The sequence below is a fragment of the Cervus elaphus genome, chromosome 9 (genome assembly GCF_910594005.1).
Source record: "Cervus elaphus chromosome 9, mCerEla1.1, whole genome shotgun sequence".
NCBI lineage: Eukaryota > Metazoa > Chordata > Mammalia > Artiodactyla > Cervidae > Cervus > Cervus elaphus.
The window spans coordinates 94,730,620-94,745,172 of NC_057823.1; the positions used below are offsets into that span (position 1 = coordinate 94,730,620).

Genomic DNA, 14,553 nt, shown 5'->3' on the forward strand with positions numbered 1-14,553 from the left:
TTTCAGGATCACTCTTCCCATTTCCCAGCTCCCACATTCTCTTCTTTTCCCTCATTGTTTCTCTGTGTTCCTAACACCTAGTGTTGGAGGCATGATGACAATCAAAGAAGTGGTCAGAGTCCGGAGAAAAGCTTTGTGGTTTCCTTTTGCCTTAACTCAAGACTCAATGAGAATATGAAAATAAGGTCAGAATGGTCTCCTTTAGACCCTTGAATAGTAAAATATAACTGGGACTTGAGTGTAAGAAACAGTGGTATTTGCAAGATTATGGATGGAGTGTTAATGTCAGAGTGAAAGGTGCATTTCACTATTAATATCTTGTGTTTAGCAGTCAGGGAGGAAGAGCAGTGCAGTGTTACCCTCAGACCTGGCCAAGGGCAGCCTGTGCCCTTGAGCTCTGGAAAGCCTCCTTTGGTTGCACCCCTCCCCACAGGGCACGGGGAGGTGCCCACTGCAGCTCGTAGCTCCCCTCCTGACCTGCACCATCCGTGTGGTAGCCTCTAGCCACATGTGGCTATTTATATTTAAACTGATTTAGAAATAATGCAGGAGACTTCCAGTTCAAGATGGCAGAGTAGAAGGACATGCTGTCAACTCCTCTCATGAGAGCACTAGCTGCTGAACGACCATCGACAGGTGGACGTTGGAACCTACCAGAAAGTGATGCCCCACGTCCAGAGACAAAGAAGAAGTCGCAGCGAGATGGTAGGAGGGGCACAGTCATCATGAAGTCAAATCCCATACCTGCTGGGTGGGTGACCCACAAACCAGAGAACAGTTAATACCAAAGAAGTTCTCCAACTGCTGTGAAGGTTTGGAACCCTGTGTTGGGCTTCTCAGCCTACGGACCTAACAAAGGGACTGGGAATCCCCAGGGAATCTGACCCTGAAGCCCAGTGGGATTGGATTACAAGGCTTCCACAGGGCTGGGGGAGATGGAGACTCCAGACTTGGAGGGCACAAACAAAACCTTGCATGCACCAATCAAGACTCAGAGGAAAGGAGCAGTGACTCCACAGGAAACTAAACCAAAATGACCTGCTAGTGTTGGAGGGTCTCCTATGGAGGCGTGGGCCAGCAGGGGCTCATCATGGGGGTGGGGGGACTGGCAGCAGCTGTCTGGGAAGGCCCCCTTTGGTGTAAACACCCTTGGAGGTCACCATTAACCAGACCATGGAGTCTGTAGACCAGCCTGTAGTGCTGGGTTAGAAAGTGAAGTTGCTCAGTCGTGTCCGACTCTTTGCGACCCCGTGGACTGTGGCCCACCAGGCTCCTCTGTCCATGGGATTCTCCAGGCCAGAATACCGGAGTGGGTTGCCATGCCCTCCTACAGGGAATCTTCCCAACCCAGGGATCAAACCCAGGTCTCCTGAGTTGCAGGCGGATTCTTAACTATCTGAGCCACGAGGGAAGCCCAGGAAAATCCTTACCTATAGAAAATAAATCCAGGACAATTAAGAAAGCAGTAATAGAATCATAAATATTAATAATTAGCTTAAATGTAAATGGATTAAATGCATCAACCAAAAGACATAGACCAGCTGAGCAGTGCATGTATGCACTTCCACTTACCACATCACTCTCCTTGACCCCCCAGGTTGTATGTAATTATTTGATATTGATAGTTTAATCATGCTCCCCATGGCGTGCAATTGTAATTGTCTTCTATTCTTTGTCTGGTTATTGACTGTGAAAACTGATAAACCAATTTTACTATTGTGATTGTGTAACTATTACTACATAGTTAACATAGAGCACTGCGTTCTGTGCCTTGACCACGCTCCAAAACCCAGCGTCCCGAGTCCTCTGACCAGCTGGCGCTGAGTCTGTTTGCCCAGTGGGTTCCAGCCTCTTCCCTGGGTCCATCTACCTGAAGGTGGTTCACAGCTCTGATAATGCATACCCCGAGGCCTGAGAGGTGACCGAGGCGTGGCTGGATATGAGTAGGGAAGGGCAGAGTGGCTGGACCTCAGTTGTGTAGGTGTGGATGTCTGCCTGCATGCACCGGCGCCCGCAGGTAGGGGAGTGGGAGGTGGGCAGGCAGAGAGGAGAAGGGTGGTCTTGGGTCCCAGGAGTCAGGGGCCAGCTCTCTCTGCTGCAGGAAACTCTGAGGAGTCTCAGAATTTAAATCTGAACCAGGCCTTCCAGTTTAAATGATGACATACTAGGCAAAGCAGGAGGATAGAACATATTTTATGTAGCAGTTTATTTTCTTGATTTGCAGCATTTAAATATTTAGGTAGGTGGTATGTGGACCTCCTTTTGTACTTCTGCCCCAGGCGTCACATGCCCAGAGCTGTGTAAGTGCCTGTGGTTAAGATTTTTAATTTATGAAATGATGGCTGCATTTCAAAGTAATTTGTTCAGGAAAAAAAGTAGAGCATATGTGAACTTATGGAATTGTTGTGAGCATATGTGACCCAAAGCTAGAGATCTGCTCTTGGTTTGAATTTTTCTAGTGTTAGTTGTTATAGTTGCCCGTGAGATGGTTATTGATAGTCACATGGATGTACTGCTTGGCATTCTTGATTATTCAAGAGAAAGTACAGTTTTTTCCTTGAATGATAGTTTATGTTTAGACAAGACACAGACTGTTCTACCTGATAGATTTTTTTAAAAAATAAAAAAAATTGAAAAGCACTGGCTAAGGCATACATGTAGATGGTCCTGGCAGCTGTGATTTGGGGTCCAAATAATCATGTCAGATACATAATTTTGTCAGAGCTTTAATTAACATTTGATTCTTGTTTTAGTTGGAATATTTCATGATCCAAGCCTTAAATCAGAAGACGAGTGAAAAAATGAAGAGAAGGAAGATGAGCAACTCGTTTCATGGAATTAGACCACCTCAGCTTGAACAGCCAGGTGCATTTATTAGCCCGTGTCTGAACATTCCGTTGATATTTATTGTAGATCATTTCAAAAGCCTGGGGGCAATTGTTCTCACATTTGAGTGTGTTCAGGACTCACCTGGCATCCTTCAGTGAATCTGAGATGGAGTCTGAATCTGATTTTTAAATAAGCCTTCCAGATGATTCTGAAGCAGGTGGCACCTGGATCACATTTTGAGGACTATTGTCTTGAAAACTTGAACCTACAGATTCTTGTAAGAATGGTGTCTTTGGTAGCCTGCTGCTCTAAATTACAGGCCAGTGAGAAATAACCAGATACGATGCATGAACCTTGCGTGGATACGGGCTCCGTAAAAACATCTAAAAGATGTTCTTGGGACAATTGGGTAAAATTTCACTATGGATGAGAAATTAGATGATACTATGGAATTACTGTTGATTTTCTTACATATGATAATAGTATTGTGTTTAGTAGAAGAAAGTCCTTATTCTTAGGAGATAAATACGAGTTATGAGTAAACATGAAAATATTTAGAACTAAAGTATCCTGATGATTACAACTTACTTTTAAATGGTTTGTGAGTGAAGGAGAAAGGGAGAGAGAAAATTTAGAGATAAGACCAAGAAGGAAAGTGTTAATAATTAGAGAATTTAAGGGCAAGATATATGTGTGCTTATTGTATCATTCTTTGAACGTTTTAGCTGTTTGAAAATGTTCATGATATAGGGTTAGAAGAAAAAAATTAAAAATAAATTATATCAACTTACCAGAATTTATTGGATAATTTTGTAATAGCAGTGGTAAAATAGTACTCTGTTCAGATCAAGTAATTATGGATATTGTTTGTACTTGATAAGCATTTGGTGAATGAATGAATGTACATGAACAAGCCAAGAGAGTGTAATTTTGTATGGGAAGTCAGTTCCAAAAATGTGGCAACACAGACTGTAAAATTGGCTTTGAGCTTTGTAATGTGCAGGGTGAAAGGGGTGAGGTGGTCTGTTATGTAGCAAACCCTGGGGCCTTAATTACTTCCTGGATGCAAAGATGAGTGGTGAATAGCCAAGTCAATGATACCATGCATAAGTTCTTAGTTCTTGTTAACCAAGAAGAGAAAACATACCAGTTGCTCAGACAAGGCAAAATTCTTCAGGTCGTTTAGCACTACAACCTGCAGGTCTTCATTTGGGGCCACCAGGTGAGATGGTGGGCAGGTGCGCTCCTCCCATGGCAGAGCTGTGGCATACTGCTGATCGTAACTCAGGGTCCACACAAGCACGTTTGTTCTGGCGCTGACTTCTGAAGACTGATCCCGGGCTTTGGGGCACACGGTTTCTATAAACTGTTCTCAGACTCTCCGGGTCTGTAGGGTGCCTCTGGTGATGGAGAGAAGAGGATGGATAGGGTACAGGGCAGAAGGAGCCTGGCCCCCAGCTTATCTTGTTGTCCAGTTTGTAGACTGGAGTTTTGCTTTAGAATAAAGAATTATCTTTATTCCTGAAGAAGGCTGAATTGTACTGGTTTGGGTGATTGTATATCCTTCAGACAAACCTTCACAGGTCACGTTTTCCTGGGCATAGCTTTAGATGAAAGTTAGCAGACCATTTACATTTAGAGTCTATGATGAGGACCTGGGCTGTGGTTCTCTGGGCCGATGTTCTAAATTGATGGAGGCTACTCTAATTTTGTTAGTGATCAAACTAGAGAATGGAAGGTTGCATCCCCTTGTGGAAATCATGGAGCCTGGCCAGCAATCTCCCTGACGTGTGCCGAGAGGAAGAAGCTGGTGGTGGGGCGGCATAGTGTTTTACTAGAAGGGAAAGACAAAATTTTAGCATCAGAATGAAATGGTCAAGATGGTTTTAAACCATCGAGTCCAAGACTGAACCCTGGCTTTTGAGAGGCTGCAGTTTTAACAATTCATTCCTCTTGTCTCCAGTCATTCCGGGAGGAAAACAACCTTAGATGTGAGGTTGGACTCTTCAGAACTTACTTAGAAATTTCTTTGTGTTTTTTATCAGGTGAAGAATGATGACAGCCAACATACTTAAAATCCAGTATTTGGAGAAATGTTTCATGTGGGGGCGCACATAGCAAGAAACGCTCTTTATGGCATTGGTACATGTTTCATTTGTACCATAAAAAGTAAATACAGTATTTCTGTGTATCTGTGTCATTTCTGGATACTTAGTTTATATGAGAGTAAGCTATAGAAAAGGTGCTGTTTTTCTGGGTGCAAAAAGGCCAAATATTGGCAACTTCCTATGGTTCAACCTAATAATGTTAAAAAAAAATATTGTCTTATTGTGTTTAAACCTGAAGGGACGGGGGTCTGTAGACCTAAAGAGCGGTTTGTTCTTATTTTCTGTCCTGGAACAGAGAAAATGCCCGTCCTGAAGGCTGAAGCGTCGCATTATAACGCCGACTTGAACAACCTGCTGCTCTGCTGCCAGTGTGTGGACGTGGTGTTTCACGGCCCAGACCTGGAGGCGGTGGCTGAGGCCCACAAGATCGTCCTCTGCGCCGTCAGCCACGTCTTCATGCTGCTCTTCAGCGTGAAGAGCCCCGCCGACATCCAGGATTCCAGCATCATCCAGACCACCCAGGATCTCTTCACTATAAACAGAGACCCTGCGTTCCCAGGTGCTAGCCAGGAGTCTCCGGGCAACCCACCCTTACGAGTCATCGTGAAAGACGCCTTCTTCTGTTCTTGCTTAGCGGACATCCTGCGCTTCATTTATTCAGGTATCTTGTCAGATGGTTCTGGTGCAGCCTCATAACGCTTCTGAAATGAAGTATGCCCGTGGTCTTCATGTGTACTGGTTGGTTTTATCCTTCTCTTCTTCATACTATCTGAGGTGATGATTGTAAATGAAATAATATTTGCTTTATCCACAGGAATTGGTCCAAGCTTCCTCTCTCCTTACAAGTCTTGCCTTGGTTTTACATCTGCCTGTAGAAAGAATAACCTCTTTTCCTATTGAGCGAGTATGTTAGTATTTAAGTGTTAGTCACTCAGTTGTGTCCAACTCTTTGCGATTTCATGGACTGTAGCCCTCCAGGCTTCTCTGTCCATGGAATTCTCCAGGCAAGAATAATGCAGGGGGTAGCCATTCCCTTCTCCAGAGGATCTTCCTGACCTAGGGATCGAACCTGGGTCTTCCGCATTGATTCCTTACCGTCTGAGCCACTAGGGAAGCCGTTATATTTAAAAGAATATTCAAAATTCATTTTGAATATTCAGTATTCAAGAATTCATTGGTTCAACTTTAAAGAAATAAAAATCTTCAAATATATATGAAAATAAGTGTCTTTACTTACTTATTCTTATTTGACTCAGATTTTGGAGGAAATTGAAGGGAGAAATTACCATGATCATTGCATTCAGTTTAGCATCTAGAAACAGTATCTAAAGTTAGTTCAGACTGATATCTAATTAACTTTGTGACTATTTCAAACTACTTTATTTACTTCTGTGCCCTTATCTTTGTAAGATTCAGCTTATCAATTGCGTTTCTTCTTATCCTTTTAAAAGCTCAGTATAGCACATATATTCTAAAGATCAGACTTTTTAATTTGAGTTATTTTAACAGGGTGACTTCCTGGGTAACTCAACTGGTAAAGAATCCACCTGTAATGCAGGAGTCCTGGGTTCAATCCCTAGGTTGGGAAGATTCGCTGGAGGAGGGCATGGCCACCCACTCCAGTATTCTTGCCTGGAGAATCCCTATGGACAGAGGAGCCTGGCGGGCTGCAGTCCATGGGGTCACAAATAATCGGACACGACTGAGTACCTGAGCACAGCATTTTAGCAGATAAATTGGATACTCACATTTAAGTGTCCTATTTAAGAACAGAAAAGAATGGATGTAAAGTGATTTTTAAAGTAAGCATCTAAGTACACATTTTCTGAAGATTTCTCTCTTCTTTAATTTTCTTTTTCTGCCTGGAACCATGTGCTGATGAATTATTAGGTTAAGATTGCTAATTCTCTGGAACGTGTCTGGAGAAACATTTATAATCTGTTTTTCGACTTTAGAATTGCAGACTGATGAAATGTTTGCAAGTAGAGAAAAAGTATGACTTAGCATCAGAGATTTGCATAGCCTTCCGTTCAAATGATTGATGATAAGATTTTTCTTTTTCTCATTGGAGCTGTGTTTAGTTTTGCAAGTTAAGAAGTTAATGGTTGTGAAAAATACAGTTGTAGCATGCAGATTTAAGTGGATTGAAAATACATGTATTGGAGTTGAATGTGGTGGTATAAATCTTAAATCCATTAAGTGAATATTTGCTTGGACTATTGCACCCCTACAGAGCATACCAGCATAGTCAGTGCCTTCGGCATGGCAGCCTGTCTGTAAGGGTAGGCTGAACTAATGAGTAGACTCTAGGAGCTGTGAATCATTATGTGAACAAATCAGATAAGCTAGAGACTTCATTTAGTACAACAGATTTTTATGTTTAAACTTAGAATCTCACAGCTCAGAATTAGGACTAATTTTGAAAAGCCAAAATGTTTACACGTTCAAAGAAAAAAAATGTCTTTAATGATATGTCAGAGAACCATGATGGAAGTGTTTGGTTTTTTTTTTTTTTTCAATGAGTCTGCTGTTGAAGTCATGAATTATTCAGCGTGTTTCCCACAGTATCCATTAAATACTTTCAAAAGCACATGAACACTTTAAGGTCAGTTCTGTCCTCTTTAATATGGTAGCAATAAAATAACTAAATGTATGTCCAGTGACAGAACCTGCTTATTTTTCTCCTAGGGAGTAACTTTTTTTTAAACTGCAAAATTCATACATGCAGATGGAAAAAGGGGGGAGAGAAAAGAAGAAAGTTCTCACTCCCTAGGACCCTTCCCCAGAGTTGACTACCTATTATAAGTCGTTCATGTATTCACACTCTAATGCTTTCTGAGAGAAATGAATATGTTGAGAAACTTGCACTAATGCACATGTAACCTTTGGTGACTGCTTTTTTTCTGGGAACCACAGGTAGTTTCCATGGGTGGAGCATGGAGTGGGAGGTGATGGCTGGAAGGAGATGAGGCTGGCAGGGCCCGTGGGAGCTGCTCCTGCGGTCCTGAGAAGCTGTTCTAGAGCTTTATGCACGATCAGACTGGGCTTTGGAAAGATCCTCTCTAGTGATGGTGGGAAGGTGGAAGAGCAGGCAAGACAGGAATGCAGTCAGGAGGCACTGTTATTCTGGAGCTCAGCCTAAGGACGGCCAACATCCTAAAAATAGGTGGTTGGTCTTGCAGCCTCTCTATCACCTGTACCAGTACTCTTCAAACCTTAAAGTACCTGCCAGTCACCTGGTGACCTTGTTAATATGCAGATTCTGATTTGGTGGGCCCTGGTGGGGCATCAGTTCAGTTCAGTTGCTCAGTCGCGTCCGACTCTTTGCGACCCCATGGACTGCAGCACACCAGGCCTCCCTGTCCATCACCAACTCCTGGACCTTGCTCAAACTCATGTCCATTGAGTCGATCATGCTGTCCAACTATCTCATCCTCTGTGGTCCCCTTCTCCTCCTGCCTTCAATTTTTCCCAGCACTGGGGTCTTTTCCAGTGAGTCAGTTCTTCAAATCAGGTGCCCAAAGTATTGGAGCTTCAGCTTCAGCATCAGTCCTTCCAATGAACATTTAGAACTGATTTCTTTTAGGGTTGACTGGTTTGATCTCCTTGCTGTCCAAGGGACTCTCAAGAGCCTTCTCCAACACCACAGTTCAAAAGAATCAATTCTTTGGCGCTGAGCTTTCTTTATGGTCCAACTCTCACATCTGTACGTGACTACTAGGAAAACCACAGCTTTGACTGGATGGATCTTTGTCGGTGAAGTAATGTCTCTGCTTTTTAATATGCTGGCTAGGTTGGTCATAGCTTTTATTCCAGGGAGCAAGCTGAATTTCATGACTGCAGTAACCATCCACCGTGATTGTGGAGCCCAAGAAAATAAAGTCTGTCACTGTTTCCACTTTTTCCCCATCTATTTGCCATCTGGGACCAGATGCCATGATCTTAGTTTTTTGAATGTTGAGTTTTAGGCCAAGTTTTTCACTCTTCTCTTTCACTTTCATCCAGAGGCTCTTTAATTTTTCTTCACTTTCTGCCATAAGGGTGGTGTCATCTGCACATCTGAGGTTATTGATATTTCTCCCTGCAGTTTTGCTTCCATCTAGTGCTTCCTCCAGCCCAGCATTTCGCATGATGTACTCTGCATATAAGTCAAATAAGCAGGGTGACAATATACAGCCTTGACATACTCCTTTCCCTGTTTAGAACCAGCTGTTCCATGTCTGGTTCTAACTGTTTCTTCTTGACCTGCATAGAGATTTCTCAGGAGGCAGGTCAGGTGGTCTAGTATTTCCGTCTCTTTAAGAATTTTCCACAGTTTGTTGTAATCCACACAGTCAAAGGCTTTAGTGTAGTCAGTGAAGCAGAAGTAGATGTTTTTCTGGAACTCTCTTGCTTTTTCGATGATCCAACAGATGTTGGCAGTTTGATCTCTGGTACCTCTGCCTGTTCTAAATCCAGCCTGAACATCTGGAAGTTCTTGGTTCATGTACTGTTGAAGCCTGGCTTGGAGAATTTTGAGCATTACTTTGCTAGCGTGTGCAATGAGTGCAGTTGTGTGGTAGTTTGAACATTCTTAGGCATTGCCTTTCTTTGGGATTGGAATGAAAACTGACCTTTTCCAGTCCTGTGGCCACTGCTAAGTTTTCCAAATTTGCTGGCATATTGAGTGCAGCAGTATCACAGCCTCATCATTTAGGATTTGAAATAGCTCAACTGGAATTCCATCACCTCCACTAGCTCTGTTTGTAGTGATGTTTCCTAAGGCCCACTTGACTTTGCATTCCAGGATGTCTGGCTGTAGGTGAGTGATCACACCATCATGGTTATCTGGTAAGATCTTTTCTATATAGTTCTTCTGTGTGTTCTTTTTTTTTTTTTATTTTTTTATTTTTTCTTCTGTGTGTTCTTGCCACCTCTTCTTAATATCTTCTGCTTCTGTTAGGTCCATACCATTTCTGTCCTTTATTGAGCCCATCTTTGCATGGAATGTTCTCTTGGTATGTCTAATTTTCTTGAAGAGATCTCTAGTCTTTCCCATTCTACTATTTTCCTCTATTTCTTTGCATTGATCACTGAGGAAGGCTTTCTTATCTCTCCTTGCTGTTCTTTGGAACTCTGCATTCAGGTGGATATATCTTTCCTTTTCTCCTTTGCCTTTCGCTTCTCTTCTTTTCTCAGCTTTTGTAAGGCCTCCTCAGACAGCCATTTTGCCTTTTTTGCATTTCTTCTTCTTGGGGATGGTTTTGATCACCGCCTCCTGGACAGTGTAACAAGCGTCCGTCCATCGTTCTTGGTGGCGCTCTGTCTGTCAGCTCTGATCCCCTGAATGCGTGAGGGTCTGCACTGCCGGTGGTCTCCAGGCAGTGCCGATGCTTTGTACCACAGGCTGCTGCAGCACCTGCTCTGGGAAGGAGTGGGACCACCAGCCACAGCCAGGGGCTGAGGGCCCGGAATTCCTCCCCGAGGCCCTGAAGAGGAGCCCAGTGATTGGTGTGAGGGCACGGGATCAGAGTGGGACGCCTGCCAGGCTGACTGATACAGCACAGCGCTCTCTGGAGCGGGGGCTGTCCATGCGTTCTTGCACCCCCTGCCTGAAGTTGAGGAAAGTCGATGCTTCGTGGTTGGGTGGAAACCAAGTGAGCCTGGCAACAGTGACTAGAAGCCAGAGGTGCGTGGTGACAGGGGGAGCTTGCTGAGCTGCAAACCCCCCACCAGTTCAGGGCTTGGACTTCCTAGTCTGACACTTAGCTCTTACCTTTCTGCTCTGAACTTTGTTTGCATGTGACTCAGTCAAGAGGTAGAGCCAGGTACACACTGGCCACAGGCCACTGACCTGGGGCTGCAGGGAGACCTGGATGTGGGTTGAGGTAAAAGGAAAATAAATGCTGCAGCAGGTGCCTAATAATTATTCTTTAATTATTTACTCGGTATAACCTCAGACTCAGGCAAAAGTGATACTGTTCACTGTGTTTAAAAAGACTACCATCTCAGCAAAATACAATTAATTGAGAAGAAAAATCAACCAGATTCCCGATCTCAAATGTCTATAAACGTTTTCTGATGTTTTGTTTTTGCCCTTTGATCTTTTCCTGGTGCATAGGTTGCTTATTTAAAAAAATATTTTTTAATTAAAGCAAACTAAAATTTGAAACCTAATTTTTTTTTTTCCTCAGAAACTTAAAGAGGCTGGGCTTGTGTATTTTCTGTTTGTTTGTCTTATTGTTGTCAAACATCTAACAACTTTTGAACAGAGCACAAGTCTTAAGACCCAGTTTCGCACTGGTTTCCTCCTTGCAGCCCAGGCCTTGCTGCGGGTCATGTTGGGAACCGTGGAAGACAGAAGCTGGTTGTGCTCACGTCATTTGGACCGGGAGGTAGAGGTAGAACCCGTGACAGGGTGTTCCCTGGAATGTTTGCCCTGAGCAAACACGGGCTGAAAAACCCTATTAAACCTGTCTCCTCCTTTAAAAAAAAAAAAAAAAATGAACCAAATGACAGAAAATGTCTCCATTCTTTTTAAAATTAAAAAAAAATTTTTTTATAATTTTCTTTTAACCTTTAGGAATTTGAAATGTTGTAGATATCGTGTCTACCATGGACATTTGAGTTTCGTATTTAGAAAAGGCCTTTTAATACTCTGGTTAACACTTTACCCCTGTAATGAAGGCCTCTGTTCATTTTCATATTCAAATTTCTGAGCAAACAGACACAGTGAAAGTGCATATGTTAATCTCCTCTTGGATAGCTGCTAACATTGCATAATGTCTGAGTACTTCATGACCACCACTGACATTGCGTGTGCATGTTCAGTGGTGTCCGACTCTTTGCGACCCCATGAACTGGAGCCCGCCAGGCTCCTCTCTCCATGGGATTTTCCAGGCAAGAATACTGGAGTGGGCTGCCATTTCTTTCCCCAGGGGATCTTCCCTACCCAGGGATCAAACCCACGTCTCTTGGGTTTTCTTCATTGGCAGGTGGATTCTTTACCACTGAAAGAGGAATAATCTGAAAAGTGAGGCCAGCAGTTTCCAGGTCTTGAGGAGTAATCCTTAAATGGCATACAATTGTAACATTCTTACAATACTCTGTACAGCCTTTATGCTGGCAAATTGCTGAGTCACAGGATCTCAGATGGATAGCAATTGAAATCTTTGTAAGAGCATCAAGAATTTAACTTTGAGCTCTTCCTGCCACAGATGGCCCTTAGAATTTCACATCACTTATTGAAATGCTGCCAGGATAAATGAATATGTGGAAATGAGCATAGTATTCTCCAGCTCTTGAAATTATTCTGTGATATGCTCTTTTCTGCAATGCATAAAAGAACAGTTGAATGCACATGAGTAGATCATGCTCTCTAAGACTAAGTAAATAAGTGCTCTAAGAAGTTAAAGATCACAATCAGTTACGTAGGATGACATCTAGAGCTCTGCTGGAACATACAGTACCATGCCTATTGTTAGCAGCAGTGTATTGAGCACTTAAAAGTATGTTGAGAAAATGGAACACATGTTAAATGTTATTGGGGCTTCCCTGGTTGCTCAGACTGTAAAGAATCTGCCTGAATGAGGAAGACCTGGGTTTGATCTCTGGATCGGAAAGATCCTCTGGAGAAGGGAATGGCTACCCACTCCAGTATTCTTGCCTGGAGAATCCCATGGGCAGAGGAGACTGGTGGGCTACAGTCCATGGGGTCACAAAAGATTCAGACATAGTTTAGCGCCTAATACTAAATGTTATTACCACAAAAGAAGAAAAGAAAAATCTCAGTCTGATTATTGCTTTATGAGGACCTAAGTGTCAAAGATGATTTGATTAGCATTTCTAATTATGAAAAGAAGTCAGTCATTAGAGTGTCCTTATAACTTAAGCTTGCTCTTCTTTTCAGTTATTGGATCTTTCTGTGTCTGTTCTCCAATAGATTGATATCCTGTAGCGATTTACCTGTTGCTGATCTTAATACACTTAGATTTGATGCATGTTTTCTTTCTGATACTCTTCTGAATGGAGATACCATGTAGGTGTTCTTTAGTTAGTGTAACTTTACTTTTAAGAAACAATCCCTGTGCTCTCCTTTAACATGCGTGAGTATCGGTCACAACTACTTCGATGTGCTGTTTGCTGCATGTCACCGACCCTGGGTTTTGATAGTGGATGAAATATCTAAAGGAAGTGCAATAGTCATCAGTACTCAGCGGACACTAGAATTTCCTGGAGGCTTTTAAAATTGATGTCTGGGCCCCATCTCTGTCTGGGGATGGGACCTTCTCCACTGGTATTTTATAAAAGATCTTCCAGGTAAATGTAATACATAGCTAGGGGTGAGAATCACTGGCATAGAGTGAATTTTCTTGAACTGAGGTCCCTTGGCTTCTAAGGGATCCTTCTCTTTTATGTAGACTTCAACGGCTATGCGTGCATGGGAAATTTTCTGGAGCAGTGATCCAGAGAATTCATCAGATTGTGAAAAGAGTACGTGACTTGAAGTTAAAAATCACTCGTTAAGGAAGAGGAAAACAAAAAGCATGGGCTTGTTCTAGACTGTACGCCTTGGGGAATTTGAGGAGGGAGAAGAGCTAACAGTGAAGTCAAAGAAAGAGTGGTGAAAGGTAAGAAGAGGCAGGGGTGCCCTGGAGCTAGCTAGCGCCGACGTAAGAGAGACAGTGTGAGACGTGTGAGAGACAGTGGTATTTACCTATTCCTAGGGATGTGTTCCAGAGAAGGCAGTGGCAGCCCACTCCAGTACACTTGCCTGGAAAGTCCCATGGACAGAGGAGCCTGGTAGGCTGCAGTCCATGGGGTCGCTAAGAGTCGGACACGACTGAGCGACTTCACTTTCACTTTTCACTTTCATGCATTGGAGAAGGAAATGGCAACCCACTCCAGTGTTCTTGCCTGGAGAATCCCAGGGATGGCAGAGCCTGGAGGGCTGCCATCTATGGGGTTGCACAGAGTCGGACACGACTGAAGCGACTTAGCAGCAGCAGCAAGGGTGTGTTCTGTGTTGTTGTATTGAACTTGGCCATGGTGGGAGCATGTACCCCACAGAGTAGCAAATGCCTCAAATGAGGACTGTCCTTCCCCGACCCCTCTCCCTGGATACACTGTAGTAGTCATGAAGGGCAGGTAAGGAGAAGTTGAAGACTGGCAGGGATGCCAAGTGCTGCAGGGCTTAGCTGTAACGAGGCCTGAGAGCAACTGGACTGCCAATCTGATTCTAAAAGATTAGTTTTGGATCTCCTTGGTACAGCCTGGCGGCAATTGCCTAATCTCACTGGTTCAGTAAATGTTCATTCTGTGCCCTGTCCACTCCCCAGTATTCATGAAGGCACCTGGCAGAGTTCTGGCTACCTGAAGGGAAATACCAGAAGAGAAAGATCAAGAGCAAACAGAAAAGGATCTCACGTTACCCAGAGGAATAAATCAGCTCAATTCAATTCATACCAGTCGTTAATGGCGAAGGTAGAACTGGAACCTGGGTCTCCCAGCTGTACCCACCCACTCTGTATCTTTTTGAGTTGTATTTTTAGGATTTAGGACTGTCTATAACGGAGAAGGCAGTGGCACCCCACTCCAGTACTCTTGCCTGGAAAATCCCATGGACGGACGAGCCTGG

The 14,553-nt window shown here is 43.4% G+C and overlaps 1 protein-coding gene across 1 annotated transcript in view; it reads left to right on the top strand.

The window, feature by feature from the left end:
• RHOBTB3 (Rho related BTB domain containing 3) overlaps positions 1-14,553 on the top strand; it is a 58,142-nt gene that overhangs the window by 16,972 nt on the left and 26,617 nt on the right. The window contains exons 5-6 of the mRNA XM_043913636.1: positions 2,754-2,865; positions 5,233-5,598. Coding sequence (XP_043769571.1) covers positions 2,754-2,865; positions 5,233-5,598 — 478 coding nt within the window. The remainder of the gene's footprint in view (positions 1-2,753; positions 2,866-5,232; positions 5,599-14,553) is intronic.